At 67.4% G+C, this 27,920-nt stretch overlaps 1 protein-coding gene and 1 non-coding gene across 12 annotated transcripts; one reads left to right on the forward strand and one right to left on the reverse strand.

Annotated features, from left to right (window-relative positions):
- On the reverse strand, positions 1-27,920 carry BEGAIN (brain enriched guanylate kinase associated). Of its 11 annotated transcripts, none has more exons than XM_038545735.1 (8): positions 27,697-27,920; positions 26,173-26,201; positions 11,454-11,543; positions 7,770-7,931; positions 6,404-6,470; positions 5,252-5,359; positions 2,946-3,029; positions 1-2,021 (listed from the first exon to the last, which is right to left on the reverse strand). In XM_038545735.1, the coding sequence occupies exons 2-8, from the start codon at positions 26,184-26,186 to the stop codon at positions 651-653; spliced, it is 1,896 nt and encodes a 631-aa protein (XP_038401663.1). In that variant the 5' UTR covers positions 26,187-26,201; positions 27,697-27,920; the 3' UTR covers positions 1-650. The 11 variants fall into 11 exon arrangements, with proteins under 11 accessions (XP_038401663.1, XP_038401662.1, XP_038401658.1 ...); XM_038545734.1 differs by lacking the exon at positions 27,697-27,920 and adding an exon at positions 27,202-27,261 and having other exon boundaries at positions 1-2,003; XM_038545730.1 differs by lacking the exon at positions 27,697-27,920 and adding an exon at positions 27,202-27,261.
- On the forward strand, positions 19,381-21,903 carry LOC119872928. The gene is made up of 3 exons (XR_005363787.1): positions 19,381-19,471; positions 20,124-20,273; positions 21,586-21,903. It is a non-coding gene; the product is annotated as a formin-like protein 3 (transcript).

Raw genomic sequence — 27,920 nt, forward strand, 5'->3', positions numbered from 1 at the left:
TCCTTTCCACCGATGTCTTTTATTAATGAACGGAAGTACAGTACTACCTGGGACAGGGCATGCATCGCGGACGACGGGAAAGCAAGCCACAGAAACCGGGAGTCAGAGGGCCTCATTACGTGTGAGGTAGAGCGAGGTGGTGCCGGGGAGCGGGACACTGGGGGACGAGCACCGGCCCCACTCGGGACGACGGACCACGGGAGAGCTGGGGTGGTGTGTCGGTCACACGGCGAGAACAGTTTAAAAACGTCACATCCCTCCACCCGTTCTAGTTCCCCTCTTCGTGGACAGAGCTTCGGGTTCCCTTGTCACCGGCTCACTGGGGTGTCTCCACGGGACGCCGTCCTTCCCCTCCCAGGGACAGGCCCCACTCGTCCTCCCCCGAAAAATAAAGGAGCTTTGTGTTGAAAACGCCAAGGCTGCCATCCAGGGAGCTGGAGGCCAAGTGCGTTAAGAAAGACCCTTTTTCTCTATAAAAATAGTTTCACTTTATAAAAGGGGGGAATGCTCATCTCAGGTGGGGAAGGATGTCGGGTGTGAAAAACGTTCCACCGTGGGGGGGCTGGGGTGGACGAGACGGCGTGGGGGGCCTCCTCTCGGGTCGCGGGGCGGGGGGGGGGCGGGGGGGGGGCCCCGTGGCCGCGGCCTGTTCAGTTGAGCAAGGTTCCGTAGAGCTGGGCCTTCGTGAGGCTGTCCTTGCGGCTGAGCCCCGAGCCACCAGTCCGCGGGAAGGCCGGCTGGGGGCTGAGGCGGGCGGCGGGGTGCATCTCCGGGGACGCCTCCATGGAGCTGGGCTCCAGGGAGTCCCTGGAGCTGTGGGGGCTGTGCTCGGGCTCGGGCCTGCCGCCCGGCCCGCACAGCTGCACCCCGAGCCTCTCGGCGTCCCCCGGGCTGGGCGCGTAGCCGGGCAGCGGGTCGGCCGCGCGGCCGGGGCTCAGGCTCAGGTCGCCGCCGGCGCGGAGGAAGCGAGGCTCGGCCAGGTGGCCCTGCGAGAGGTCGTCCCCCTCGGAGAAGCTGTCGGCCTTGTAGCTGGCGTAGAGGGGGCTGGCGCGGCCCTCGGCCTTCTTGCTGGGGCTGCCGCCGCCGCTGCCGTAGTAGCGTTCCGAGAAGCTGCAGGGCGACGCGCGGCCCGCGGCGGGGGCCGGGTACGAGTAGGCGCCCACGTCCTCCACGCTCAGCGGCCGCCACTGGCCCCGCGCGTCCTCCCCGGGGAGCCGGGCCGACCCCGGCTTGGCCCGCAGGCTCCACAGGTTTGGGGGCATCAGGGCCTGCCGCGGGCCCGGGGACGCGGGGAAGCGGAAGGGCTCGGCCGGGTACGGGGACACGGTCCGCGCGAAGCCCGGCGCCACCTCGGCCTCGAGCGGGGCCGCCACGCCGGCCGCGGCCTTGGCGAAGCGCGGGCTGCCCTCGTAGGCGGCGGCGGCGGCGGCGGCGGGCGGCTTGCGGTCGAAGAGCTCGTCGCGGCTGTTCAGGTAGATGGCCTGCTGCGAGGCGGTGAGCGTGCTGGCCTGGGCGTGCTCCTTCTCCTCCGACGTGGCGCTGAAGCTCGAGTAGGAGCTGGACGTGGGCAGGGAGGCCGCGTAGCCCGGGAAGGCCTCGTGCCGGAAGCCCGCGGGGAAGGCGGCCGCCTCGGCCTCGGCCTCCTCCTCGTCCTCGGCCGCGCTGTCGGTGGAGTTCTGGGCCCGCAGGAAGCCCACGTCGCTCACGGGCGCGTCCACGCTGGGCCGCCGGGAGCGCCGCCGCTCCTCGGGGCAGTAGAGGGCCGTGTCGCTGCAGTAGATGTCGCCCTTGTAGGGGGGCCGCGGGCCCTGCTTCTCCACCCCCTCCCGAAAGGCCAGGTCGCGGGCCGAGGCGTCCGACAGGCGCGAGGACAGGCTGCTGGGGTCGGGCTTCTCCAGCACCTTGGCGATGACGCAGGTGGGGACGCTGTCGGCATAGGCCGGGTGGCAGAGCGGGGAGGGCAGGCTGCAGCCGTGCTTCTCCATGTGCAGGCTCACGCGCTCCTGGAAGTCAGAGGGCAGCTGCAATGGGGCAGGAGTGAGGAGGGGAGGGCGGGGACAGGGTAGTGTCAGCCCGGCACCTGCGGCTGTGACCGTGGCCGACACGTGTGCAGACGGAGGAGGGGGACCGCCCAGGGCCTCTCGAATGGCACCCCTAGAGCCGGCTCCTGGAACCGTGTGTCACAAGCTCCTGAGATTCCCCGAGGGCCCCCAGTCACCCCCATCTCCCCGGCCCCCCACAGCTGGGCTCTGAAGAGCCCCGAGGGTGGCACCAGGGGCTGACCTGGCCCCTCTTGGGGCTGCAGGCCCCTCGTTTCCTCCCACCCAGGGGCTTACTTGCTCTCCCAGCCCCAAGGTCTGTCGGTGGCACCCCTGCCGGGTCACGAGGCCTGGGTGCTCCTGAACAAGACAGACTCAGATGCAACACAGATTGACGGCACGAGCGCCTGGTGCCTCGTGGGATGTCCCGCTGCTGTTTGATCTATTTTGAGTGTTGCAGGCATGGCCCAGGCCCAGGGGAGAGGAGACATGGAACCCCCAGGCCTGGGTGGGGGCAGCCGGCAGGGGTGGGGGTCCACAGGCCACTGTGGCTTTGGCATCAGGGAGCCCTGATCTCTGAAATGGGTGCAGCCATTGTGCCCAACCGAACCACAGGGTTTCTGTGAGGCTCACCCGGGCCCCTCTGCCCCGTCAGTGCTCAGCGGGTAGGGGGCCTGGAGCAGCCCCCAGAGGAAAGCACGGGGACCCGCAGGCTGTCGCCGCTGGGTGAGGAGGTGTGCGTGGGGGGGTGGCCCCTGCTCCGTAGTCAGAAAGGGCGGGGTACTTGCAGGAGGGAGGAGGGCCGTGACTCGGGCTCTCCAGCACCTTCCCTTGGGAGGGCCTGTGGGCAAGGAGTCCAGGCAGGCCTGGGGGCGAGGCTGGCCCGGCTGGGGGTGCTCGCGTTACCTCAGACACCTTATGGACCCTGCCGTAGGTCTGGCTGCACTGAAGGAGCTGCGCCGCTAGATTGCAGTCCTTCCTGTAGAGCTCCTGGAAGACAAGAGAAGGCGTTTGGCAGGCTCGCCCCTTGCCACGGTCCTTGCCACGGTCCCTGACACCCGAGGCCCAGTGGCCAACACAGACCGGGTGGGGGGGCAGCTGTGCAGCTGGCAGGGCCTCACGCCCTCGCCTGCAGAACGGGGGCCTCCGTGCTGACCTGGAGCTGCTGGTGCATGGGGAGGTGGGGGCAGCGGTGGAAGGAGGGCCTCCGGGGGCCCCCGAACCCCCAGAAGCCCCAGGCACGGAGACCACGCAGGGAAGCGTGTCGGCACAACAGGTGACAGGGAACGTGCCCACAGCCCCTGCCTCCCCGAGTCTCAGACTTGTTCCACGCATCCCCGCTGCTCAAGTGTGGTCTGCTTATGGGGGTGGCTGCAGGGCGGGGTGAGGGCCAGGGCGAGGTGGGGCAGGTGGCCTGTGTGACCCAAGGTCCGGGCAGGGACTGGCTCAGCTCCTGAGCTGAAAACAGATGCAAACAGTAGGACTTGAGGGCATTTGGTTTCATCTTTGGAAAATTTCTGTTGCATGTGCCTGTGGTTGGGCCTTGCACTCCCGCCCCCACCCGGGATCCTCGGCAGGGAGGGCGCTGGGGTGCACTGCGGGGCCCCCAAGAGCTCAACCAGGATTGGGCGTCCTGCAGCTCAGGCAGGCTGTGGGAGGCAGGGGCACCTCTGACCCCTACCCTGCTCCTGGAGGCTCCCCCACCTCCGCCAGCTGTGCTGAGGCTGGTGCCCCCAACTTGGGCTGCAAAGTGGAGAGACACTGGGTCCCCAGCCTCCTCGGTGTCTCCTGAGGCCCCGGGAAGGGCACGGTTGGCTGAGAGCCGAGAACTGGCCCCCCTGAGGCCCCAGGCCGGCTGCCCCCGGCGTCAGAGGGCTGTGAGCACTGCCTGGCCGGCCCAGGTCTGCCAGCGCGTCCCGGGTCACTCAGGCTCCCTGCGCCCTGTGCGGCCTGTGCTGGGGCCTCCCCATCTGATCTCTGCCCTAAACTCCAGCCCCGCTCTCCCCCTGATGGCCTGCCATCTCGGGCTTCTCCCCTCCGGGCTCTGAACCCTGCAGTTGGGCGGGGCCCTTCTCTTCCCCCACACCCCACATCCACAATCGCGGCTAATGCCCTGGGTTCCACCTTCGACACAGAACCAGAACCTGAGCCCTGCTCCCCACTCCACAGGCGGCATCCTGGCCGAGCCACTGTCCTAGCCTGGATCGCAGCCACCGCCACCTCCTGGAGCCTCCCGCTGCGGCTTGTCCCTGCAGTCTGTTCTCGGTGAGCCCAGAAAACTGTTAGGTCCAGTCACGTTACTCCTCTGTTCAGGAACCTTTGGTGGCTCCGTACTTCACTCACAATAAAACCCAGGTTCCTGGGACGCCGGGTGGCTCAGCCGTTGGGCATCTGCCTTGGGCCCAGGGCATGATCCCAGGGTCCCAGGATCGAGTCCCACATCAGGCTTCCTGCAGGGAGCCTGCTTCTCCCTCTGCCTGTGTCTCTGCCTCTCTCTCTCTCTGTGTGTCTCTCATGAATAAATAAAATCTTTAAAAAAAATAAAATAAAACAAAAGCCAGATTCCTAGAGCAGCCTGCACAGCATGGCCTCCCGTTCTCTTTCTGGCCTCAGACCCTGGGCTGCTCGCTGCCCCCGGGGCCCCCCTGGCCCCTCTGCTGGTCTTGCAGACCCTCCTCTGCCACTCCGGTGCCTTCCGCCCACAGGAAGGCTCTTCCCCCCGGGCGCCCGGGGCCAGCTCTCTGGCCTCTTCCAGAAGGACCCGAACGACTCCCCAGCACTGTCTGCTGCGTGTCCCTCCCAGGCGCGTGAAGCACCTCTAGCACGTGGCGCGGCCTGCCCATCCACCGTGTTTACTGCTTCCCCGCTCAGGCGTCCGCTCCACGTGGGCAGGGGTTTTCGCCCGTGTCATTCACACCATGTTCTCACAGCCCAGGAGGGCCTGGCAAGAAGCAGCCACCGTGAGTGAACGTGCGGTCAGCCGTCGGGAGCGTGGCGCGCGGCTGGGCCCGTCAGCCACGCGGCCCTGAGCCCCACCGGGGCCGGCGGGGGCAGGAGTCCCGAGTGAGCATGCTCGAGCCGTTTTCTTTCCAGCACAGTCTTCCCAGGTGCCCTCGGCAGCGTATCTCCGGTGAGGCGGCCCCGTCCTCCCACCTTGCCCGCGCCAGCCCCCGAGGCCTGGAGGCCCCCCGGGTCACAGGTGCAACACTCACATTGTCCTCCGACAGCTTGTCGATGGTCACCTTGGCCTCCAGCAGGTGGCTGTTGAGGGCAACGATCTCGTGGCTCAGCGCTCGCTTCTCTTCTTCATAGTGCTGGCCCTGGGGCGGGGGTGTGGGGTGTGGGCAGGAGCCGCAGGGGGTCGGCCCCACAGGCCCCCGGGTGCCCTCTTGTAGTGATGAGGTTTCGCGAGACCAAGGAAGGTGGGAGTAAGGGCACTGACCACAGGTTCAAATCCACCTGTGCTCCAGCACCGACGAGCCAGACGGCCTTGGGCGGGTCACTGCCTCCCTGGGCCTGTTGCTCACCCGCGCCCCCCGCGTTGGCGGGGGCGACGGCCTGCCCCTGCCCCCGGAGTGCGCGCTCCGCACCGCCCGCCCCTGCCCCCCGTCTCTTCCTTAAGCCTGTCCTCTTGCAGCCTCCAGCTGAGCTCAGAAAGCCCAGGGTCGCCTGTCTCAGCTCTGGCAGCAGGTGCTCGACACCCGTTGGTGATTTTCAGAAACAAAGCGAGCCCGTAACCAAACGAGGACGAGGGGGGACCTCGTATCGGCCCCTCCCTGACGCCAGCCATTCGAGACCAGGAGGCCGGCGCCACCGCCACCATCCCTCCTGTCCAAACTGAGGTCTCGACAGCCTGATGGACTTAAAAAACAGGCGGCACGGCTGAAGCCACGTGCAGATGGTGTGAGGGTCGCCCGGAGGGTCTCTGCCCGCGCCGGGGTCAGGGCAGCACCGTCTCCCCCATTCTTCACGCAAAGCCGGGGGGGCCCCGTGAGAGGCACAGCTGGGCTCAGACATCCTTCCGGCTCACCCAGGGCCTGAACTCAGGCCTCTGTCCCACCAGATCTGGGTCCCCAGCCCAGGTCCTCCGTCCCACAGCACCCTCGCACCTCCAGGTCAGGTGATTACACCATGCCCTGGAGGCTCACGGGGCAGCTCGGAGCCCTCGGACTTCCCGGTCCTGACACCCACCCGTTCGCAGCAGGAGTGGGGGGAACTGGCCCAGCCCCTGGTGGGGTGCATAGGCCGGGAAGCCAAGCCTGTCACCAGCTCCTGCACAGTGCACAGGCAAGAGATGACAGCCCAGCTGGTGGCTCACCACCGGGGTTCCGGGCTGGGGGTGCTGGGGCAGGGTCGGCCCTCACCATGCGGTACAGCTTGTCTTCCAGCTCCTGGTTGATCCTCTGCAGCGCCATGTAGTTGCTCTGAATCCTGGAACAACGGGGTCGCTGCTGGGCCAGGCTTGACCCCGCCGTGGCCCCCACGGCCACAGAGCCCACCGAGCAGGGCTCGGCTGGACACAGCCCCCCGCCCCTGCCCCCAGCCCACCCACTGGTGCCACCCTGGTCTACTTGCTCCTCTGCTTGCAGCAAGAAGCTAACTTGTAGAGGCCTTTCGTGGGCCAGGGTCGAGGACCCCCTGGAGATGAAAAGGGAAGGCCTGTACTCACAAGCGGCTCTGTCCGGTCCTTGCTCAAAGCCAGCTTACTCACATTTAAACACGGTTCTTGCAAGCCTGGCTAAGGGGTTTATATTCAACAGCAGGTTAGCAGGGCAGAGACTTAGAACTGGCCACGCAGTGGGCCCTAGGCCGAGTGCTGGGGACACATGGTGGGTAAAACACGCTCCCCCACCCCCACCCTGCAACCCTAGAAGGAGGAGGAAGGTGGAAGCAGGTGTTGGGTGGGCGTCGGGTGCCATATTTCTACTACTGCCATGTACTGTGATGGTGGAAGGGGATTTGGGACAGTGTCCATCCTCTTGACAACCTGTGTCCCTGTGTGCCCACTGGTACTGGGGAAACAGCCTCAAGGTGCTTAAAGCAGAGAGTGGCAGAGGCGACACCTTCACCGAGGTCTGACTGCATGGCCTAAGCCTGGTTCCCACGCAACTAGATGGGGGAGGTCCCGGTGAGGGGCAGACAAACAGCCCTCCTGGCAAATCCCTTCTGGGGCCAGCACCAGCCCGCGCACTATAAATGTTTAAAATAAACCGAGCCAACGGCAAACTTTGCATTCAGTTGCTGTCTTCCTCAAGGCTGGAAAGTGTGCAGCACGTTTTAGGACAATATCTTAAATACCCCGAACGATCTTAGGAAAGTTTGGTTCGTAAGGGAGTGAGTAGTCGGGTCCGGCACACCTTGCCCACCACTCCACTTGCTGCCACGCTGCTCAAGGGGACGGACCCTACACACTGGTTCCTCTACAGGGCTAAGGTGTGGCTTTTCCTGTCAGGCTCAGGGGTCGGCGGCTGGGGCCCCGGGGGGCCCGGAGGGGTCTGGAGATGGCCGCATGTGTGTCCCGCTGCTGTCCCCCCAAGACCAGAGGAGAGGAACGAACAGAGGATAGAGGGGTGCCTGGGAAGAGCCTGTCCTGGCAGCAGCCAGGCGCAGGGTCAAGTTCTGACTCGGCCGCTCTTGGCCCTGCAAGAGGAGCTCGTCCCACCGGCCGGACCCCGCCTCCCCGAGGAGGCAGGGCCCCCTGGAGGCAGGCCCCGCCCGGCCCGCCCCTACCTGCGCAGCTTCTCGGTGACCTTCTCGAGCTCCTCCTGCGCGCGCCGCAGCTCGATCTCCAGGTAGTGGCGCGTGGAGTCGAACTCGGTCTCGAGCTTCTCGAGCTTGTGCGTGGTGTAGGACAGCCGCTTGCGCAGCTCGCCCTTCTGCTCCTGCAGCGCGCTGCAACGACACGCGGCGGCGGCCCGGGCCGCGGCGCTGAGCGCGGGGAGGCGAGCCCGAGGGGGCCAGCCGCGCCCTGGGTGCGCCCCGACGCCGGCCCGCACGCGCGCCCCCCACCCCCGCCCCCGCCTCCGCCCGCGCCCGCGCCGCCTCCTGTAAACCCCTGCGCAGGCCCTGGCGGGGTGGGGACGGCTTAAGGCACCTGGCCTCGGGCCTCGGGGCCTCCGGAGGGCGCCGCTGGCGGGTGGGGGGCCCGGCGGGGGAGCCGGGGTCCAGCAGCCGCGGGGCGGGGCCGCTCGGCCCGCCAGGCCTCCCCTCCCACAGTCGGCTGTGCCCGTGCGCCCCGGGCGCAGGGGCCCCGCTGCGCACAGCTCGGGAGGGTGCACAGCCCCGGCCTGCTCACGTCCCGCCTCCCCCAGGAAGCCTTCCAGGGCCTCAGCCCCAGCTCTGGAGGCTCCGTCTCCCCACAGACCGCGGGCCCGGCCCCAGGAAATGGCCCGCGGCGGCGGGAGGCAGGAGGGGCAAGCGCGGTGGCCGGGAACTCCCGGGCGGGCCACAGCCCCTGTGGGGGCCACGGGCACCAGGGCAGGGGGCCGCCCTCCCGAACACACGGTTGCCCCTCCAGGCGCCGCGCCCGGCTGCTGGCCCAAGGCCTCACCCCTGACCGTGGGGCCAGCAGGCTGGGTCCCCGCAGGCCGGGGCTGTGCGGGTGGGTGCCCGGCACCGGGCGCGTCTGCGGGGTGCCAGGCTCGCGTGGGGCCAACATTCCAGCTCTGTTCAGCGCACTCCCCCCACCAGCCCCTGGGCTGCAGTGACAGCCTGGCGTCCGGGGTGACGGGGCCTCTGCGGGCGGGACACAGCCTTGCTGCGGGGCCGCCCTGGGTCGCCAGGCTGCCCACTATCCGTTCCGGCCTTGGCTTCCCCCTGGAAAGAGGGGACTGCCCCGACCTTGCCCTGTGGACACAAAGCCCAGACTCGGAATAAAATTCTGCCCAGAGAGGTGCCCCGGTCCCCCCCGGGGGGGCAAGTGAGCCCACCTTTTGCCGGAACACGTGGACGCCCCCAGGGGACGGTCTGCGGCCAATGCCCTTTGGAATGGTAATTTCTGGTGAGTTTGCTGTGACCAGGGAGGAGGGAGTACAGTGCCCGCCCCAGACTGTCGCATGGGAGTGGGAGGGGAGTCCCAGGGTGTCACGCTGAAAACCTGGCGACAGGCAGGGCTGGGAGTCTGCCCAGGTGTGGCGTGGGACCCTGGGCAGGAGCCCGTGTTCTCAGCACCTCCGAGGCCCACACCGGAGTGAGGGGACCGGGGCAGGCAGTCTCCTGCAGTCTCCGGCCCGGTGTGGAAGCCACTCGCGTTCCCACGGGCGCACACCCAGCAGATCTCAATGAAACATTCCTGGATTCCTGCCCAGGCCTACATCTTTTTAAATAAATAAAAATTAAAAAGTTGCCTACATTTTGAGAACCTTACAGGAGGGGGGGGCAGGTTCCCCCAGGGTCAGTCTCCAGGGAGGATGCAGAGCGTTCATCCAGGAGAGCCCTGCAGCTGTGCCCACGGCTGCCCACGCAGGTCTGGCCGCCTCCTCCAGGCAGCATGCCTGACTGCCCCATCCTGCAGCTACAGACCCACCCAGATGGTCCTCGGCCCCCAGCCTTTCTCCCCCGTGGGGGCTGCAGGTCCACCCACAGCCCTCGGTCACAAGGCACAGGTGGGGTCTGCACCCTCGGGAAGAGGTGAGAGCATCACCCATCCACTCGCGTGGCCACCCAGAGCCAGTGACCTTCCCTCCCAGACCATGACCAGCCACCTGCAACCACAGCGTGCACCCCGCCACCATGCAGACCGCCCACTCCTGATGTGACCGGCCACACGTCCCCCCAGGCCAGACCGCCTTTCCTGCCCCCCGCCCTGCAGCAGCCAGCAGGGCCAGCGCGGCCCCCACCCGGTCGAGCCTTCAGTCTGGAGGGAGACCCACGCGAACACGGAACAGGTTCTGTGGTGGGACAAGCGCACGGCAGGGCTGGGAGGTGGGCACCTGGTCAAGGCCTCCCGCTGCCCTGGCAACCGCTGTGGCGAGCTGGGGCCTTCCGGACCTACCAGAGGCACCCACAGCACCCTGGCCCCTGGCTCCCGCCCCCGCAGCCCTCCGTCACAGCGGATGCCCAGGCCGGCGGCCGGAGCCCACCACAGCCCCCCATCCCTGCCTGCACACCCCTCGGCCTTGCCCAGGCCCATCAGGGCGCTGTTTGCACGGCCCCTCCCTCCCCGCACATCTCGGGTTGAATTTCCGCCCCCCCCAGCCACACATGGGGCCCCCCACCCCACCTGCTTGCATCTCCAGTCCACTCCCCCCACGTCCAGCCACCCGCCGGCCCCTCCGCCCATGGCCCACGGCACTCACACTCCGTGCCTCCAAGGCTAACCCCTCCCTGGCCTCTGCCTCCCCCACCCCCAACAAGGGACAGCTACCCTCCGTCCCCAGTCAGACTCCGGGAGGCCATGGGGCCTCCTTGCCCCTTGTCCCCTCACAGCCGGTCACCAAGTCCCAGAGATCAGCCACTCAGAAGCTCTGGACCTGTCCCCTCCCCAACTTGGTCCAGGAGGGTCCCGGGCTGGGCATCGTGGGGTCTGCGTTCACCTGGGTGGTACCCCCATCCCTGCCAGCACTCTCACCCCCCAGGGCGTCGACCTGAGCCCTGCCTGGCCTCCGCCTCAGTGTCCCCGTCCGTGAAACAGGGACATGCGCACCCACACGGGAGCCCGCGCTGGGGGCTCATCAGAACCACTGAGAGACGATGCCAGGGGCAAGTACCACGTGGCCATGGGCCTTCCAGGCTACGGGAATCCCAGGGGGCGGCTCGGGGCCGGGGCCTCGGCTTCCCCCGTCGGAGCGACGAGTGTGGAGTGTGCTGGGGAGGCCCTGGCCTCTGCAAACAGCCCCTCGACAGATGCACGGGGAGGGTGCGGAAGCCCTCGGTGCCCAGACCAGCCGTGCCGCGCCCTCCGCGGAGGGGTCAGGGTGCGAGCTCAGGGCGCCCTTCTCAGACCGTCGCCCGCTGAAGTCACCTTCACTTTGACCTGTGTCTCGGTGAACTAAATGAGGACGTGCACCTAACCTGGCGGGGCATGTGTGGGTGACGGGGTGTTTCCCGGTTCCTCCCTGGCCCCTGGAAGCCCCCAGAAGTGCTTTCCCGCCTCACGGAGAACGATGAGCTCATGAGTGCGGGCCCCTCCCGGGTGCGATCCCCTCCGGCCTTCCACCAGGAGCCCCTCCTGGACACTCCGGGGCGGGCGCGGGAGCCCGAGGATGGAGCCTGTGGCTAGGGCCGGGGGTGCGGGCCGTGGGGGCTTGAGAGCCTTGCCTCTGAGACGGATGGCACGAGGAGGTGCGGCAGGGATGTGCTGGTGGCCCAACACCCTTCCCCATCTGGCTCGAGTGAGTGGACGCACACACGGGAGGGATGTCTGGGGACAGACGCAGAGACACCAAGGAAGTGGGGAGACACCAGGTGTGTTACCTGTCCCAGAGCGAGGGCGAGGACCTGGCCAGTCGGCCCTGCAGGATGCGGGGCTGCCCGAGGCACGAGGGCACCCAGGGGCTGCGCAGCCTGTGGGCGAAGAGGACAGAGCTGCTCAGCACGGGGGCGCGGGCCGCGCAGGGCCGCTGTGGGCACGGACACAGAGAGGTGTGGAGCCCGCCCCCACACTGGGCAGCGGATCCCCGGGTCATCAGCAAGGTGTCAGGGTGCGGGTGCGGGTGCAGGAACCAGAGGGGGGACCCCGGCCTGTGCACCTGCCAGCCCTGGCTGGAGCCTGGCGGTGGCACTGCGTCCCACCAGCGGCAGGGGCTCTGCAGGCAGGTCTCAGCCTCAGAGAAGAGTCACGGGGGTAGGGTCCCCACAGCAGGACCCCGTGGCCGGAGACCCCTAGGGGGCACAGGGCGTGGAGGGACAGTGATGTCAGGCCCCACCTGTGCTGGGAGGCTGTGAAGGGCTCATGCGTCTAGATAGGGGAGGGGGTCCTGGGGGCTGAGGGACCTGGCAAAGGCTAGGGGTCCCGGGCAGGGCCCACTTCACCCTCCCGGGGACCCCTTCTCACAGTGGGGCCCCTTGTGTCTGTGGCCGGGCTGTGGGTGGGCCGGAGGGGAGCAGAATCGGCTGAATGGATGCGGGAGGGGACCCAGGTGTGCCCTGCCCTTCTTTGGTGCCACCCTGCTGCGGACACCAGGAAACGTCCCCCCACCCCCCGCAGTGTGTCCAGGACGCCCCGCTGGCCTCGCCGGCCCCAGAGCCAAAGCCTGATGAGAGGATGCAGCCCCCGCAATGGGCTTCCAAACAACGCTCAGAGACGCGGCCTCTGATGGAGCCGTGTAATCCCACTCAAAAATGTCTGTGGACGGACGGCCACAAAAAGCAAGGCAGCGAAAGAAATGCTGTCGTGGTGGGTGGCGGGTTCTGGGTAATTTGAAATTTTTCTTCTGTACTTTCCTAGATTTGTCCTATTGCCTATAGTGATGAAAAAACAGGGGGGGAACGTATTAAGGATCAAGCTTTGCACACACAACCCCCCAGAAAATGACCTTACGGGCTGACTTGCCGGCCGAGCTGGGAGCGGGGGGGCTGTGGCCCGGGCTCCGCGCTGTACGCGGTCACCACTCCCGCGAGCCCCCGTTTTCCCATCTGTGAGATGGGCTGCCCTTGGCCCTGGGTCCCCGAGTCCGGGCGCGGTGGGCAGGGCACTGGCTGGGCCTCCGGGTGGACGGGTCGTCCCAGCGACCACCCTCGGCCAACGACCCCCACGCTGCCGAGTGAGCGGAGCAGGGGCAGGACGGGCCGGGCTCCAAACCCCAGGCCTGTGGGGTCCCCACCCCGGCCCTCAGCCAGTCCTCACTCCAGAGGGCCCCCCCACGGAGGGGGGCTGGGGCTCCTGGCAGGCGCGTTTCCAGAAGAGGAGGGGGAGGCTGGGGCCCAGGGAAGGGGCAGGGCTGGCGCCTGAGGTCACACGCAGGGCATTTTCTGCCGACGACCCGCTCCTGTCCTGACACAAATTCTCATTCCCAGCCTGAGGCTGGGGGTGCCCCCGTCCCAGAGATGAGAGAACGAGAGTCCGGAGAGGCTAAGCGACCGTCCCAAGATCACACAGCTAGTCTGGGATGAGGATGGGATGAGATCCAGATGTGCTGGCCCCTCCTGGGGCCGCCGCCCCCCCCCCCCCCGGGACCCCATGGAAAGGGGGGGCAGGGGGCAGGGAGGGCCGCCCCCGCCCATGGGCCTGCCGAGGTGCTGGAGCGGGGAGACAGCGGAGGACGGACTCACGGCCTCTCCCTCGGCTCCGCTGGCCGGCCGCCGGCTGTCAGCAGGGCCTCGGCCCCGGGGATGACCATGCAGTGTCACCCCTAGCTGGGCACTCAAGGCTGCCTTCCCGCCCTTGCTGGCAGAAGGGCCTGGCGGCTGCTGGGCAGACAGATGGACGGACGGCTGGCCCAGCCCATGTGCCCTGAGCCCCGGGGCCTTGGTGATCCCGGGCTCCCCTCGGGGACGCGGTGCCCCGTGTGTCTGGACATGGGCCTGGGAGGCACCGGGGCCCTAGTGGGGCAGCTGGGGGGGGGGCAGGGTGACAGGGGATGTCTGAGCGCCCCCCCAGGGACTAGGCTGGAGCCCCGCCAGGCCAGCCGCCAGGACCTGGGGGCCCGAGGGCGTGGAGGTGAAGGGGCGCTTCTCCCGCCCATCTCCCCCTTCAGGCAGGTGCGGATGGCACCTGTGTGGCCACCTGGGGCTGCCGTGACCTAGCCGGGGGCCAAGGGGGGCCTGCAGCCACACCTGAGCCCCGCACACCAGGCCCCCCTCCCCGCTCCCTGCGGGAAAGGACCACGGCCTCTGCATCCCTATCTCGTCCCCCAAGTGCGGCCGCACTCACACCGGCCCCCCAGGCAGCTGTCCGTGCTGTCCCCTTTTCTGGGAACATCCTCGCCTCCTTCTCTGAGTCCCCAGAACCTCTTTTTTCTTGCGAGGCTCTGTTCAAATGCCACCTCCTCCAGGAAGCCTTTCTTGGTTCCTCCTGGCTGAAATTTCCCTCCGTCTCCAAACCTCTCCTCATCAGACCTTGGCTGCCTCCTGGTGCCCTTCCTACGTCACTCAGGGCCACCCGGGGCCGCGTGCCCTCTGTCCCCCTGATGTCCGTGGCACCGCGTGCCGTGCTGGGCACGGGGAGGGAGGCACGTGGGCTCTGGGAGCCCTGGGGTGCTAGGAGGGAAGCCTTCCCTGCTGCGCAGTGTGGACAGGGTCACTGGGTCGGGTACGCCCCGGCGGGGTGGGCGGGAGTGTGTGCGGCGGCGACAAGGCGGGGCGCCTTGGTGGAAGGAGTCCCAGGGCCCCTGTGTCCCCGCGCCCCTGCCCCCCAGGACAGCCGTCCCCTGGGCTGGGAGCGCTCAGGCCCCACCCAACAGTCATGCTCCAGCAGCGCCAAACTGCTTGTCATTGCTCACATGCTGCAGGCAGCTTCTTGTCTTGGTGACTTTGTCCCCGTGTCCCCTCTGCCAGGATCGCACTCCCTCCCTCCTGCCCTGGGTTAACTCCTCCGCACCCGGGGCCTGGCGGCGGCGGGGACCCCAACACCCCAGCTGGCCCCCGGGGGGGGGGACCAGCCGCTGTGCGCAGGGCCCGGCCTTACAGGGGCTGAGTGGGCTCCCCGAGCGTCCCGGGCCAGGGCGCCCCCCGCGTCCCCATCCCTCCCCACCCGGCAGCCGGGCGCACGGGGAAGGCCAGCCACAGCACCCGCTCAAAATGCCCCCACGTCTGTCCGTCCGGAGCCCCTGGTCCCCGGGACCACCATGGCCCTGCCCCTGCCGGTGTGGGGGTTCCCTCGCTCCCCCTGGCCATCAGGCTTCCCCCACCCCAGGGCCTTGGTCCCTGCTGCCCCCTGGCCAGGGCCAATCTCCCCGGCTCTCTCCAGGCACCTGGCCCTGCCCCCACCCCCGGGCTCCTCATCCCGGGGACCCGGCCGCGACTCCGTGGACCAGCCTCCCATAGTCTCCTGCCATCCTTGGTGCCCCCAGCCCCGGGCACGGCTGTGTGAAACCCTCAGGGGGGCCCGCGCGGACCCTCCACGGCAGGAGCCACAGACAGTCCCCTCAGGACCTCGGTGTCCCCCTCCCGCCTCCGAGACCGTCATGTGCGCAGCCTGTGTCCGTGTCCAGCGGCCACCACTCTCCTGCCTGGCACAGAACACCCTTCTCTCTGTCCCTCTCGCCCTCGACGGCGACGGGAAGGTGGTGCGCAAGCGTGCAGGCACGTGTGTGCCAGTGCGTGTGCACGGGGCAGGGGGCTGTCACGGCGCTGACCCGGGGCCCACAGCCCGGAGGGGTCGCCAGCTCCAGCTAGGAGGTGGAGGGACTCCTCGAACCCAACGCCTGCCGGGTCCTGCTCTCTCCTGGCCCCGGGACTGAGGTCACCGTGGGACGGTGGCTCCTGCCCTCCCCATGGCCCCGGTGCTGTGGCTGTCCCGCTGCTCCCTCCTGCTTGACCCGCCTCACCTCATCATCGGGTGGCTGCAGCCTTGCTCCTGCCCCCCACCCCGAGGCCTAGTGAGCCCTCGGGGGCTGGGCAGGCCTGGGCAAGTGGACAGAGCAGCTGCAAGGAGGGGGAGCTCGCCCCCTCCTGCTCAGCTCATCCCTTCCCGGCTCTTTGGTTCACTCTAGTCCCCTCCTCCAGGAAGCCCCCCTAGACGTCCCGCTGGGTCAGAAGCCCTCTTGGCTTCCTGGTCTTACAATGCAGGGGGTGCCGTGTGGGAGCAGGAGCTGCGTCTGCTCCTCCTCCTCAGGGTAGCACAGCCTGGTGGCCATGTGCTAGAGGTGCCCATGGCTTCAGGACGGCACAGTGGCCCTGAGCTCCCAGCTGCCCTTTCAAGAAAGGCCCATCGGGTGGGCCTGAGGACTCTGCCCCCAAAGAGGAACAGAGATAAACAGCAGGGCTCTGGTGGGGGCAGAGCTGGCCGCCAGCCCCGAGTCCCCTCAGTACCCCCTCTCCGCAGGTCACTGCTGTCCATGCTGGTCCCAACAGACCTGGGTTACAGAGAAAGACCTCGGCCCTGAGTGGCCGCGTGACCTGAGGTGTCACCTCTGAGTCCAGCCAAACCCAGGCTTCCCGATGCCCAGTGTACAGCTGTCGACCCCTTCCGGCCACAGAAGCCTCTGGACAGATGCTGTGTTGGCCTCCGGAGGCCGGCTGGCAGAGGGGACCGTCAGGGGCACAGAGCACGGGTCCCCAGCACATGGCTGGCACATGGACATGCGTGACTAGCCCTTGCTGCAGCCATGACGGAGTGGGGGGGATGCTGTGGAGGGCTTGCGCTCCCAGGGCAGAGGGGAGGACCCGGCCCAGCTCCCACACCCACAGGGACGCCCCACTTGCCTTCACCGAGGCCAGCTCCATTCAGTGATCCCACTTCTGACACCCGGTTCTCTCCCCAGCTTGCCGCCAGGACACCCCTCCATCCACCCCCCACCTACCTTGTCCCCGTGCACCACTTGCCACATCCTCTCCCCATCTCTCCCTTCGAGGTCGGCCCCCTCCCCGTGGACAGCAGGAAATCACAGAGCTGCGCGACGGGCCTCACTCTCTGCTCAACTGATCGAGTGACCCGGAATCCTATCACCTCCGCCCCCAGCCCCACTCCCAGCTGATGACCTCGCTTCCTTCTCCCCTGCGGAAACGAAGCCGCCCCAAGGGAACTTCCACAGATGTCAGCAGCAGGTGTACCCACCTACCAGCATCTGCCCCGACACCCGGCACGCCCGCCTGTTACTACACACAACCCGCCAGGCAGCCCTCCGCCCACTCCAGGCCTGGCGCAGCTCCTCTCGCCTCGCTCCTGAGCCACCCATCGCTCCCTCTCTTCCAGATCATTCTCTCCTGGGCAGAGGGAGAGTTACGTCTCCCGCACTGAGAACAACCTTCTCTTGACCCTCTGGGTACTGTCACATTCTCTGCTCCATGGGAACACTCTCTGTCCTCACTCCCAGGTGAGCCAGGACCGCTGTGCACCTGGCTCGGGCCTGTCCGTCCTCACTCCCAGGTGTGCCAAGACCGGTGTGCACCTGGCTCAGGCCTATCTGTTCTCACTCCCAGGTGTGCCAAGACCGGTATGCACCTGGCTCAGGCCTGTCTGTCCTCACTCCCAGGTGTACCAGGACCAGCATGCACCTGACTCTGGCCTGTCCCTTCTCAGAGCTCAGTGACCTGCTTCCTCAGCAGCCACGGGCACAGCGGAGCCCTCCTCCTCCCACTAGCACCTCTTCTCAGAGGTCCGGAGGTGAGGACGTCCTGGCCTGGCAGGGGCACGCTGTGGCCCGAGGATGGGCTGACCTGAGCCCAGGCCCGGGGGAAGGGTGGACTAGGTGCTGGCCGGGATGCGGGGATCCGGAGGCAGAAGGCTCTGAGAGCAGGCCCAGTGTGTGGTCCTCAGGGCAGCAGAGTGGGGGGACCGGCGGTGGGCTTGGGCTTGGGGCTGTCCCTGGGCAGGGAGCCAGCAAGGGGAGCCCTAAGCAGGCCGCCTCCGGAGGGGTGGGAATCCACGCGGTAAGAAGCCCCCCATACACCCCTGCCCAGTGCCCCGTTCCCCCACACTGGGCTCAGCTGGCCTGGGCTCTAGGGGGGCCTGGAAGGCGGGCTGCGCACACCTGGGCCCAGGCCCCTCCCCTGCCCCAGGCCACAACCCCCCCTACCCGGAGTCAGCCTGACAGCTGGATGGAAGGGCCGCGGAGCTGATCTAACCCCATAGGCCACGAGGGGCGCCCTGTTAATCCCCCAGCACCGGCCGCCGGCCCCAGAGACAGTGAGCCGGCGCCTCGGGTGGGCACCCTGGGATCGGGTCCTGACTGCCCCGCGAGGACCCCACGCAGGCCTCGTTAAGTCCACCCCGCGGCCGCTCCCGCTGCAGACAGCCGGGCACAGTAAGTGGGTGGGCGGAGGGCTCGGCTTCTAGAATTCTGGGGCTCGGGAAGGTTATCAGAGCTGTGGGGGGTTTATCAATGACCCCACGCCACGGGGGGTGTGGGCAGCCGCCCCAAGGCTGCGCTGCCTCGACGCCCCACTGCGCTGGGCCCGTGGCGGGCCGCCCTGCGGCTGCACCTCCCCTCCGCACCCCTGCTCCTCTCCAGGCCCACAGGAGCAGGCCCCAGGGGGCAAACCCGTTAGCCCTGGGCGGGAAGGAGCCGCCTTTCTGGGCTCCGGGTTCCCATGTGTAATCAAAGCCCACTTGTGACCACTGTGGCCTCCTAGAAACTTCTCCCCGAGATCACGGGCAGTCCTCAGTCCCCCGGTGAGGCCCACTGTGTGCCACCCGCGTGTCCTCACCGGACCCTCACCTCCCCGGGCGCCGGGCGCTGCCCCTCAGCACACAAAGGAGCCGTGGCCGGGGGCGAGGCCTGTGTCAGGGCCAGCGGCCTAGTGGTGGCCACCAGGATGGCCTCCTCTCGCCAGGGCGACCCCTCCAAACGTCACCGCAGGTCCCCCAGCCCTGGCCCTCACCCCCTCCCGCCAGGACGGCGCACACAGAGGCACAACGCCTGCCCCTGTCAGCCACGAGGGGCGTGGGAAGGGGGGCCGAGGACCCCGGGACACCGGGCCCCACGTCCTGCTGCCGTCACCCGACGCCCATCTCGTCTTCGCCATCGCAGGGAGCGGCGACTCCGTCAAGACGGACGCCCCGCCGCTGCCCCAGTGCGAGCTCCCGACCGTCCCCCCTGCCCCACCGCCTCGGCCGAGCGTAGGGACGGGAGAGAAGCTACCGTCAGAGGGGCCGGCAGTTAACAGCCAGAGCGTGAAGCACGTGCCGAGGTCCATGGGAACAGCGTCACCCTCGAAACAACCTTCTAATGTAGCCGCTACTGTTCCTGTGCCCACTTTACAGATGCAGAACTGAGAATCAGATGTGGTTCAGAAGCTCGCCCGAGGCCACACAGCCAGTAAGTGACAGAGCTGGGATTCAAACCCAGGTGAATCTACCTTCCTAACCACATACTTCATCAGGGAGGCTTTGCAGAGGAGTAGGGACTCAGAGGTGCTGTGAGGACAGGAGACTTTGAAGGGCAGGGCAAGAGAAGAGGGAACAGTCTCTGTAGAGGGTCTCTTTGCAGTGCCTTGAATCCCAAAGGGAGAGCTCAAAACGAGGTAGTCACTCACACCATAGTAAGAATTAGCCCATAAGACTTCCTCCTCTAGGGTCAGGTTTACAAGTGGGACAGAGAGCCTTGGGGGCCCCACTTAAGGAGGTCCCTGCTCTGTGCCTGCTCAGTAAGGTAGAGGAGACAAGAGGTGGAGAGAAGGCGGTCTGGAGGGAAGGGACCAGAAACCCCAACAGCAATCCTGGACACATCAGATGGATCTCAGCAGGTGGACAGTCCCCAGGAAACCTCTCCTTGAGTTGGCAGGTTCAAGACCATGATGCCAGCCGGTCCTTCATCCCTCGGAGCACCTACTGCGTACCCGTCCTGCCCAGGGAATGGCGATGCCCTCCAGGATGGGCCTGCCCAGAGCAGGTGTGCAGCAGGGCCACCCCAGGCCAGGGGTGAGATGGCGGCCTGTGCGTCCCCAAACCTGCCCTCCCCCTGCAGCTCTCCCATCTCGGGTGACAGCGGCTCTACCCTTTGCTCAGGCCCAACACCCAGGAGTTGTCCTGGGTGCCCGACCTTGCCTCGCACTCCACACCCAACCCATCAGGAGACCCTGTCCGCGCTCCTCCCAAATACTCCAGGGTCCTCCGCCCACGTCCAGGGCCACTGCCCGGTCAGAGCGGCTGTCACGACTCTCCAGGTCCCTGCCTCCCAGCTCTGCACCCTTGCTGCACACAAACCCGACCACGCCATGGTCCCCCGCTCACCCCGAGCCTCCATCTGCCCCCCGAGCCTCCCCAGCCCCCTCCTCACTCTGCTGGGGGTCAGCTCCCTCCTCTGCACCTTGACCTGCTGCTCCCTCTGCCTGGGGCTCTTCCCCCGGCCCCCCTGCACATGGGCATGGTGACCCTTCACCTGCTCAGCCCTGCACTCAGGTATCACCTTGGGGGGGGGGGCGCGGGGCTCCCAGGCCCTGCTGCCAAAACCCCCACCCACCCGTTTGGGGGGCATTTTTGGTCTCCATAGTTCTGGTCACTGTGATATTTATTTTACAAAGTTTTCCATCTCTCCTAACTAGAGGGATTTTGTTGTCACGGCTGTATCCTCGTGGCCACGGCAGCCTCCAGCAAACAGTGGGTGCTCAATAAATATTTGTCAAGTGCGCGATCGATGAACAAATTAAATCAACAGTGACAACCCAGGGGGCCAAGGCAGTGGAGACTCCTAGGTGAGAGAAGGGGGTCCCTGAGGGGGGTGTGGAGGGAGGCAGGACAGGCCACCTCGGAGTGACCAGTGGGGGAGGGTACGGGGGGGCTAACGGTCACCTGGATGCCACACAGAAGTTTGGGGCTTCTGGGGGGTCAGTGGGGATCTGGAGCTGTCAGCGGCTCGCCTCTGGTTCTGGGCTTCAGGAAGGGTGCTGGCAGGGCCCTGAGGAGGGGGGACGCTGGAGGGGGTGCCGGGAGCCTGCTTGTCCCTCGGGACAGGTGTAGTGGGCACCCACAGGTGAGCGGGCTGCACCATCTGGTCCAGACCCAGATGGGACCCCTCCAACTGGGCGCTGCCAGGATGCTCAGGGGGCTGTGGCTCTCCTGGCCCCTGAGATCCGCACACATCCCCTTCTTGCCTCTGGCCGGTCTCCCCAGGGCCCTCGGTCGCCCTGGGGCCCTCCAGTGTGGTGATCCCTCAGGGAGGGGAACACCGGGAAGGTGGGGCTCAGCCGCCAGGTGAGGACGAGCCCTGGCTCCAGAGCCACGGTCCCACCTGTCGACCAGCTCCTGTCGCTGGTCCCCCTGCCCTGCTCCTGCTCCTCTCTCAGCAAGACACCCCCCCCCCCAACTGTTGAGGCCAAGTCCCTCCACCAGAGGCCCTCGCAGCTCTGAAGGCCTCTCAGGGGGTGATTAAAAAAAACAAACAAAAAACACAACAGTAGTCCCAGAGGGCCAGGGAGTAGGGTGGGGGGCACTAGTGCTCCCAACACTCCTCTTCCTGGGGCGCAGAGGGGAGAAGCCCCCCTCCCCGGCACTGTGAGCAGTGGGGAGAGGCCGTCCCACCCCTCCTTCCTCACTGTCTGCCCCAGTACAGTCTCAGTCAAACGCATTTACTGAGCACCTACTATGTGCTAGTTCTGGACAAGGGTTCGCAGTGGGGGAGACAGATAATAAATAAGATAAAGAAATAAAACAAAACACTAGTCAGGGGCAGATCAGGGCGGCGGATGAAATCAAAGCAGAGAAGAGGCACAGTGGGGGGTTAATATTATAAATGGAAACAGTGGTCAGGAGACCCCCACCGCCGTGACGTTGGAAAAAGATGTGAAAAGAGAGAAGGCAGGAGGCACGTGCTATCTGGGGAAGAACATTCCAGGTAGAAAGGAGCAGCCTCAGCAAAGGCCCCGGGGCAGGAGCCTGTCCAATGTGTTTGAGGATCAGCAAGGAGGTCAGATGGCCAGAGGGAGCCAGTGCAGGGAGAGTCCTGGGAGGGGAGGCCAGTGGGACTTGATGTTTCTGACACGACCTGACGTCTGTCTCTGTCTCCAGGATGTCAGGCTGGGCTTGTCCCAGTGTCTCCAGCCTGGAGAACAGCATCTGGCATGGGCAGAACCACAGCAAGGATGGGTCCTGTGAGCGGATCAAAGAGTGCAGGCCCGAGCATCGGGGTGTCCCTGTGCAAAAAAGCTTTGCAGAAAGTAAACGCCTGACACATTCAACAGAATTAAAAGCAAGAACTTGTGGGGCCGCTGGGTGGCTCAGGCTCGGGGCATGATCCCGGAGTCCCAGGATCGAGTCCCACATCGGGCTCCCAGCATGGAGCCTGCTTCTCCCTCTGCCTGTGTCTCTGCCTCTCTCTCTGTGTCTCTCATGAATAAATAAATAACATCCTAAAAAAAAACAAGAAAAGTAAGAACTTGTGTTCATCGGAGGACCATTTAAAGGGTGGGAAGCAAGCAGCCGCTGGGAGCTGATTCGCTCACATGCAAGCGACAAGGACCTGGCCCAAGATCACCCGCAAGCCGGGAGGACGACCTGGCGGGAAGACACGTACAGAACTTACGAAAGAGGAGCCCCCCATGGGCAGTAATCCGGGGCCGAGCGATGAGCGCCACCCCAAGAAATAGCACCACGGCCACCCCCTGACGACGCCGAGTGCGGGGATGCTGTGGGGAGACACGGGGCCTCCCAGGGCCCCGGCCTGACTGGGAGAAGCGCCCTCCGGAGTGTGGCCTCCCCTCCTTCCGACCACAGGCCCTCCTGCTCCGGGGCGTACCCCCCCGCGAGGCGGCGCGCGGTCCCCAGAACACCTGCACGGGGGTGTCCGGCAGCCCGTGCCAGAGGCCCAGGAGGGAGCCGCCCCGACTCCCCCAGTAGCTAGCGAATAAACGGGCGGCAGTAACGTCACTCACACGTGCAGCTCCCCGAGAGCGCCAGCTGTGGACCGCCCCCCCAAACACGCACACAGACGTTTCTGATGAAAAAAGGCCGGCCTGCAAAGCACAGGCTGGAAGTTTCCACGTATGTGAGGTTCCAGGCCAGGCAAAAGAAGACTCAGTTAGGGGTGCCCTTAGGTGGCCCAATCCGCTTGGCAGAGGCCTCTGGGGAGCTGGAGGGAGCCGTGACTGGGGGGTCCCGGGGCGCCCCTGGAGGGCCAGCGGCAGGCCTGGTCTTCTCGACCTGGGTGCCCTGGGTGCCCTGGGTGCCCTGGGTGCCGGCTCTTCCTGAACTCCATCTCTCGACCGCACGGATATTTATTACCTTTTGTGTATGCTCATCACAGTTCACAACTTTGAAAAATTCTAGTTGGGGGGAGGGAGGGGTGGCCGCATGGCGGGAAGAGCTCTGGTTTCCTGGGCACCTTCTCTGTCCCTGCGGCGGCTGACCCACTTTCCTACACGACAGAGGGGACGGGAGCCGGCGCGGAGGAGAGGGCTTGCCCGAAGGCCTGCGGCAGACAAAGTGGCCACAGCGGGAGCCAAGGCAGAGGGGACCCCGTGCGAGGGAAGCCGAGGAGCCGATTAATGTGAGGATTAGCGGCTGCTCCGAGGCGGGACTCTGGACGTCCCGATACCCCCGAGTGTCACAGGAACATCTGCTCAGGCTGGGGGGGGGGGGGGGGGGGGCGCGGCTGAGCGAGGGCGGGGGTACGCGGGACGCCAGATGACAGGTGGCCAGAGCCGCGGGGAGCAGTACCGGGGGCCCAGGGCTGCAAAAATCCTGGGGACGCACCCAGGCTCTGCTGGGAGGGGCTCCCCTCGGGGGCCCTCCTGGGACCCGCATGCCCCACCCCTCACCCATTTCCCAGAATGCACCCCTGCTTCCTCAGGCCTCCTCAGCCCTTATGCCCCTTGGAAAGTCTCTCCAGCCTGTCCTCCTTGCAAACTCCTATTCATTCTTCAAGCCTTGGTTCAAGCAAGAACTTGTGGGGCCACTGGGTGGCTCAGGCTCGGGGCGTGAGCCCTCCAGCCCCCCCCTCCACTTCCAGGAAGCCCTCCCTGAAATCCCAACCCAGAGTCCCCGGCCTGGGATCCCTGGGAGGATCTACTGATGGGCCCGCGTCCCTGCCTGCTCTGGGGGTTCGCCTGGGTCTTACTGGGTCTCCGCGCCCGAGGCAGGTGTTGGCAACCAGAAGGGGAACGGTTCCACTCGGGGGTGCAAGGGGCAAGAGAGTACAAAAGCCACGGAGAAAAGGTGTCTGGGAGAACAAAGAGTCTGTCGCGTGGACAAGAAGGCAGGTGGAAGGGCGTTCTAGGCAGGGGCACGGCAGGGGCACAGGCAAAGGCAGAAAGGCTCGACAGCTTATTTGGGACTGGGAAGGGGGACTTCAGTATGGGGTGGGTGGTGAGCAGAGGGAGTCGGCTGAGGGGCCAGGACAAGGGGGGCCCAGTGTATACCCGCTGCAAAGGGAGCCACAAAGGCGGGGGGGTGGGGTCCAGGTGATGTGGTCATTTGCTCAGTCATCACACGGGCCAGGCTTGGTTCCAGACACCACAGTGCGGGTGGGATGGCAAGTACCTTGTGGGGCAAAGGGCCTGCCCTGCGGGGATCAGTTCAGATCCCCAGCCCGGCCTGCAATATACAGAAACTGCATTCCAGTGGCAGGAGGCAGGGCCCGGGCACAGGGTTATTCCTCTGGACACCCCCAAACCCCTCCAGTTGGATCACAAATGCATCTGCTCCTGCCTGGGGAACCCACCACAGTGTGGTTCAGATGCCCCACAGCAAACCCCCACCTGGGCCCCTGCTACGGACCAGGTCTCAGGTGAGGCACATCATCCTCCCAAACAGCCCTGCAAAGTGGAGGTGACTGGGACATCTGCTTCACAGATGAGGAAACTGAGGCCAGAGACTGGATCTGTGGGACCCCAAGCACCATGACCTACCCCAGCTGACCAACTTCCCCACCATTCCTCTGGGCCTCTTGGTCCTAGACCCCTGGCACTAAATTTGTAGGATGGAACCCTACAGGGGCAGCCCCCGCACTGGCTGGGAAGGAAGGGTCTGGAAAGACCCCTGAGGCAGCTCTGAGAACACTAATGAGGTGAGAAGAAGACACCAGGGGACCCTCCCCAGTTCTGGGATGCTATGCTACGTCCTGGCCCCATGGGACCCCCATTCCCACCAGTTTCAAAATGTTGCCTCAGCTGAAAGCCCAAGTGGCCCAAAGCAGCCCAGAAGCCTAGGCCCTGGCTACTGCCGCCAGCCTTTGGGACTCGACGCAGGGAAGCCCTCAGCCCATTTGGCAAAACCACGCCTGGTCCCCTTAGCATCTCAGGCAGTGGACCTGCCCAGGTGGCTCACCTGTCCACCTGGCTCACCTGCCCACCTGTGTCCTCTGTGTCCCCACTGCCCAGCACACAGGGGTGGGTGCTCAAGAGCCTTGGCTGGGCATGGAGAGCTAGACAAAGAGAAAGAGAACCACCGACAGACCCCCCCCAAGCTGGTCTTGGGGTGCCCTCTGGATGCTACCTTTTCCTGCAAGCTCCAGCTGAGTTAAGTAGTGTCCCCTTCTTCATGGGACCCATCCCAGGTGGGGATACTGGTGAGATGACAGCCAACATGGGGTCCTGAGGAGGGCCCGGGCCTGAGGTCAGAGGCCTACGCTCGTCTGCGTGGCCACAGCCAGGGCTGTGGCTCCTGGGGCCTCCCTGGCCCCACCTGGACCTTGATCGTGACAAGGCGGGCCTGACTGAGCATCGGATTTTGGATCTGAGCTCCTCTGATCTGAGACTGGCCCCCTCCCCCGAGCCCAGGACAACTGTCCTTGCCCGGTGGGACCCACAAGGCAGGGCTGCACTCCAGCTCAGTGGCCAGGAGATGGCCCTGCTCTGAGCATCCAGTGAGCCGCCTCTGCGAGCCCACCTGTCCCAGGCTCCCACCTGGGCCTTCTGCACGGAGCCACCGCCCAGAGGGTCCGGGCCTGCTGGGAGGGCCCCGGGGCTCTGTCCCCGAGCCAGTGGGGCATGTCCCAGAAGGAGCCTGGGCTCTGCTGGCTCCCAGCCTCAGGGGATGTGAGCGGCCGACCCGCACCAGGCCGGGGAGGAGGGGTCAGGGGACCCCCTGGCCCTCGGCGGGTGCTGAAGCCTGGAGCCGGGCCTGCTGCCCACACGACCTGGCTCAGACTCCGGAAGGAAGACACCCGGGGGCTGCCCGGAGTGGGGTCAGGGGCGGGACGTCGAGGGGGAAGCCGTGCATATTCCCATCGGCTGAGCCCCGGCCGCCTCCCGGGAAGCCCGGGGGAGTCCACGGGGGCTGGAAGTTTAGCGCCGGGAGGGAGGCCGCAGGGGACACTCCCCAGACTCGCGGGATTCCCCCAAAATGGCTCCAGGACGCGCCGCCTCGGCTGGCCACCGCGAGGACGCCATCCCCCGCCCCGCCCCCACCAGGCGGAAACTTAAAAGCTCGGATCCAGGCAACTGTCAGCTGGGGGCGGGGGGGGGGGGCGCGGGGACCCGGCGCGAGCAGGGGCGCGGAAGCCCGGAGGGTCGCGGGGGGCACGGGGGGGCCGCAGCCCCGGCCCGGGCCGAGGAGCCCCCGCGCGGGGCTCCCCATTGTCTCGCGGCGCGCGCACCCGCACCCCCCGCGCCCTCCGCCCCGCGCCCCCCGCCCCGGCCCGGGAGCCGCCGCACTCACCTGAGTTTCTCCATGTCTGCGGCAGAGGCCTGCGAGAAACCAAAGGAGAGGGTCAGCAGGCAGGAGGCGTGCGCTCCGCGCGGCCGGGAGGGGCGGGCACGGCGGGCGACGGGGGGCACCGCGCTTCGGTGGGCGGCCGGCCCGGCCCGCGCGCTCCGGCTCCTGCCCCCGGCTCCTGCCCCCCTGGCTCCTGCGCCCCGGCTCCTGCCCCCGGGCTCCTGCGCCGCTCTCCCCGGGCTCCTGCGCTCCGGCTCCTGCCCCCCGGGCTCCTGCGCCCCGGCTCCTGCGCCCCGGCCGCCCGCCCGACACTCCGGGGCCGCGCGGGGCCGCGGCCGAGTAACAGGTGAGCCCGCCCGGCCACCGCGCGCCCCGGCCCCGAGTTACGCCCCCCGGGGGGCGGCGGGGGTTGGAGGCGCCGGGCCGGGGCGATCCCGGGCTCGCCCGAGGAAGGGGGGCCCGGCCCGGCCCCGTTAACTCTCCCGCGGCCGCCGCCCCGCCCGTTAACCCTTCCGGCCCCGCGCTCCCTCCCGGAGGACGCCGAGCCCGGAATCGCAGAAACCTCCCGGTCGGAGGATGTTCGAATCCGGGAATCGGGAGCCTCCGGGACCGCAGGACCCGACACTCACGCGATCCGAGGGGGACGGCATTTGCGACCGCGGACTCCTGGGGCGGAGACCCCGCCGCCGCGGGATTCCGGGGCTCCGGGCCTGGCTCGCCCCTCCCGGGCCCGAGGGATTAACCCCCGCGCGCCCGGCCCGCCGGCGGGGCTCCCTGCCGGGCTTGCGCAGAGCCGCCCGCGCGCCCCAGACCCTCCCTGCCCAGCCCCGCTCGGCCGGGCCCCCCTGGGCGCCGGCCCGGCCCCACCCGCGCCCGTTAACCCTGCGGGCGCCGGCGGGCGGCACCGCACTTCCTGCGCGGGGCGGGGGGCGCGGCGCGCGGCGGCGGGCTCCCGGGGGCGTCCCCCGCTGTCCCCGGCCGTGACGGCCCTAGAGGGGCACGGGGGTCCGAGCGCAGGGACCGCGCACACACCTGGGAAGACTGATGACTGCCCATCCCGGCCCCTCGCTCCGGGCGCCGCCGCCGCGTCCGCCGGGAGCGCGCTCCGCTCCGGTCCGGGCCCCACGCCGCCTCCCCCACCGCCCCGCCGGGCGAGGGCGCAGCCCGGGCAGCGGCGCCGAGCAGGAGGCCGGGCCGGGCCGGGCCGCCACGTCCGCGGGCGCTGGGGCAGGCCCTCCCGGGACCCCGCGGGCCTGCTTGCTCACCTGCGAGCCGGGCCTGGGGGCAGGGGGAGGCGGCGGGGCGCTCGGCTGCCCTTCAGCGCGGCGGCTGCGGACGGCGGTGGGGGGAGGAATTTGGGAGAAAGGATCCGGGGGGCGCGGACTGGCCCCGCGCACGGCGCACCGCGCGCTCTGAAAGTTGTCGGGGACCACGCGCCCAGACCCCTGCAGATAGCCTCCTCCCCCAAGGACAGAGGATTGGCTGCCCGCCCGGTGCCTCCCCAGCCCCTGCCTCCCCCGGGCCCACCTTCCCCGGGGCCCCATGACCGCCCCGGCACGCCAGATCCCGGCATACAGCAGGCGCTCAATAACCGCGGGCACTGCACGCCGCACCCCGCGCCACTCCCGCGTGCCTCTTCCTGCCTCTTCCCTCTCTCTGGCCGTGAGTTCCAGGCGGGCGCCCTGTCCCTTCCCGGGGCACCCCCAGCACCCAGCAGGCCGGGCCTCCGCGGGGCCCGCGCGGGGTGGGAG

This window comes from Canis lupus, chromosome 8, assembly GCF_011100685.1.
Source record: "Canis lupus familiaris isolate Mischka breed German Shepherd chromosome 8, alternate assembly UU_Cfam_GSD_1.0, whole genome shotgun sequence".
NCBI lineage: Eukaryota > Metazoa > Chordata > Mammalia > Carnivora > Canidae > Canis > Canis lupus.

Coding starts and splice junctions, on each gene's coding strand:
- BEGAIN (XM_038545730.1), bottom strand. CDS start 27,225: ATGGGCAGTCATCAGTCTTCCCAG. Junction 6,471..7,769: donor GTCACCGAGAAGCTGCGCAG/GTAGGGGCGGGC, acceptor CCGTTGTTCCAG/GATTCAGAGCAACTACATGG. Junction 5,360..6,403: donor AAGACAAGCTGTACCGCATG/GTGAGGGCCGAC, acceptor CCCCCGCCCCAG/GGCCAGCACTATGAAGAAGA.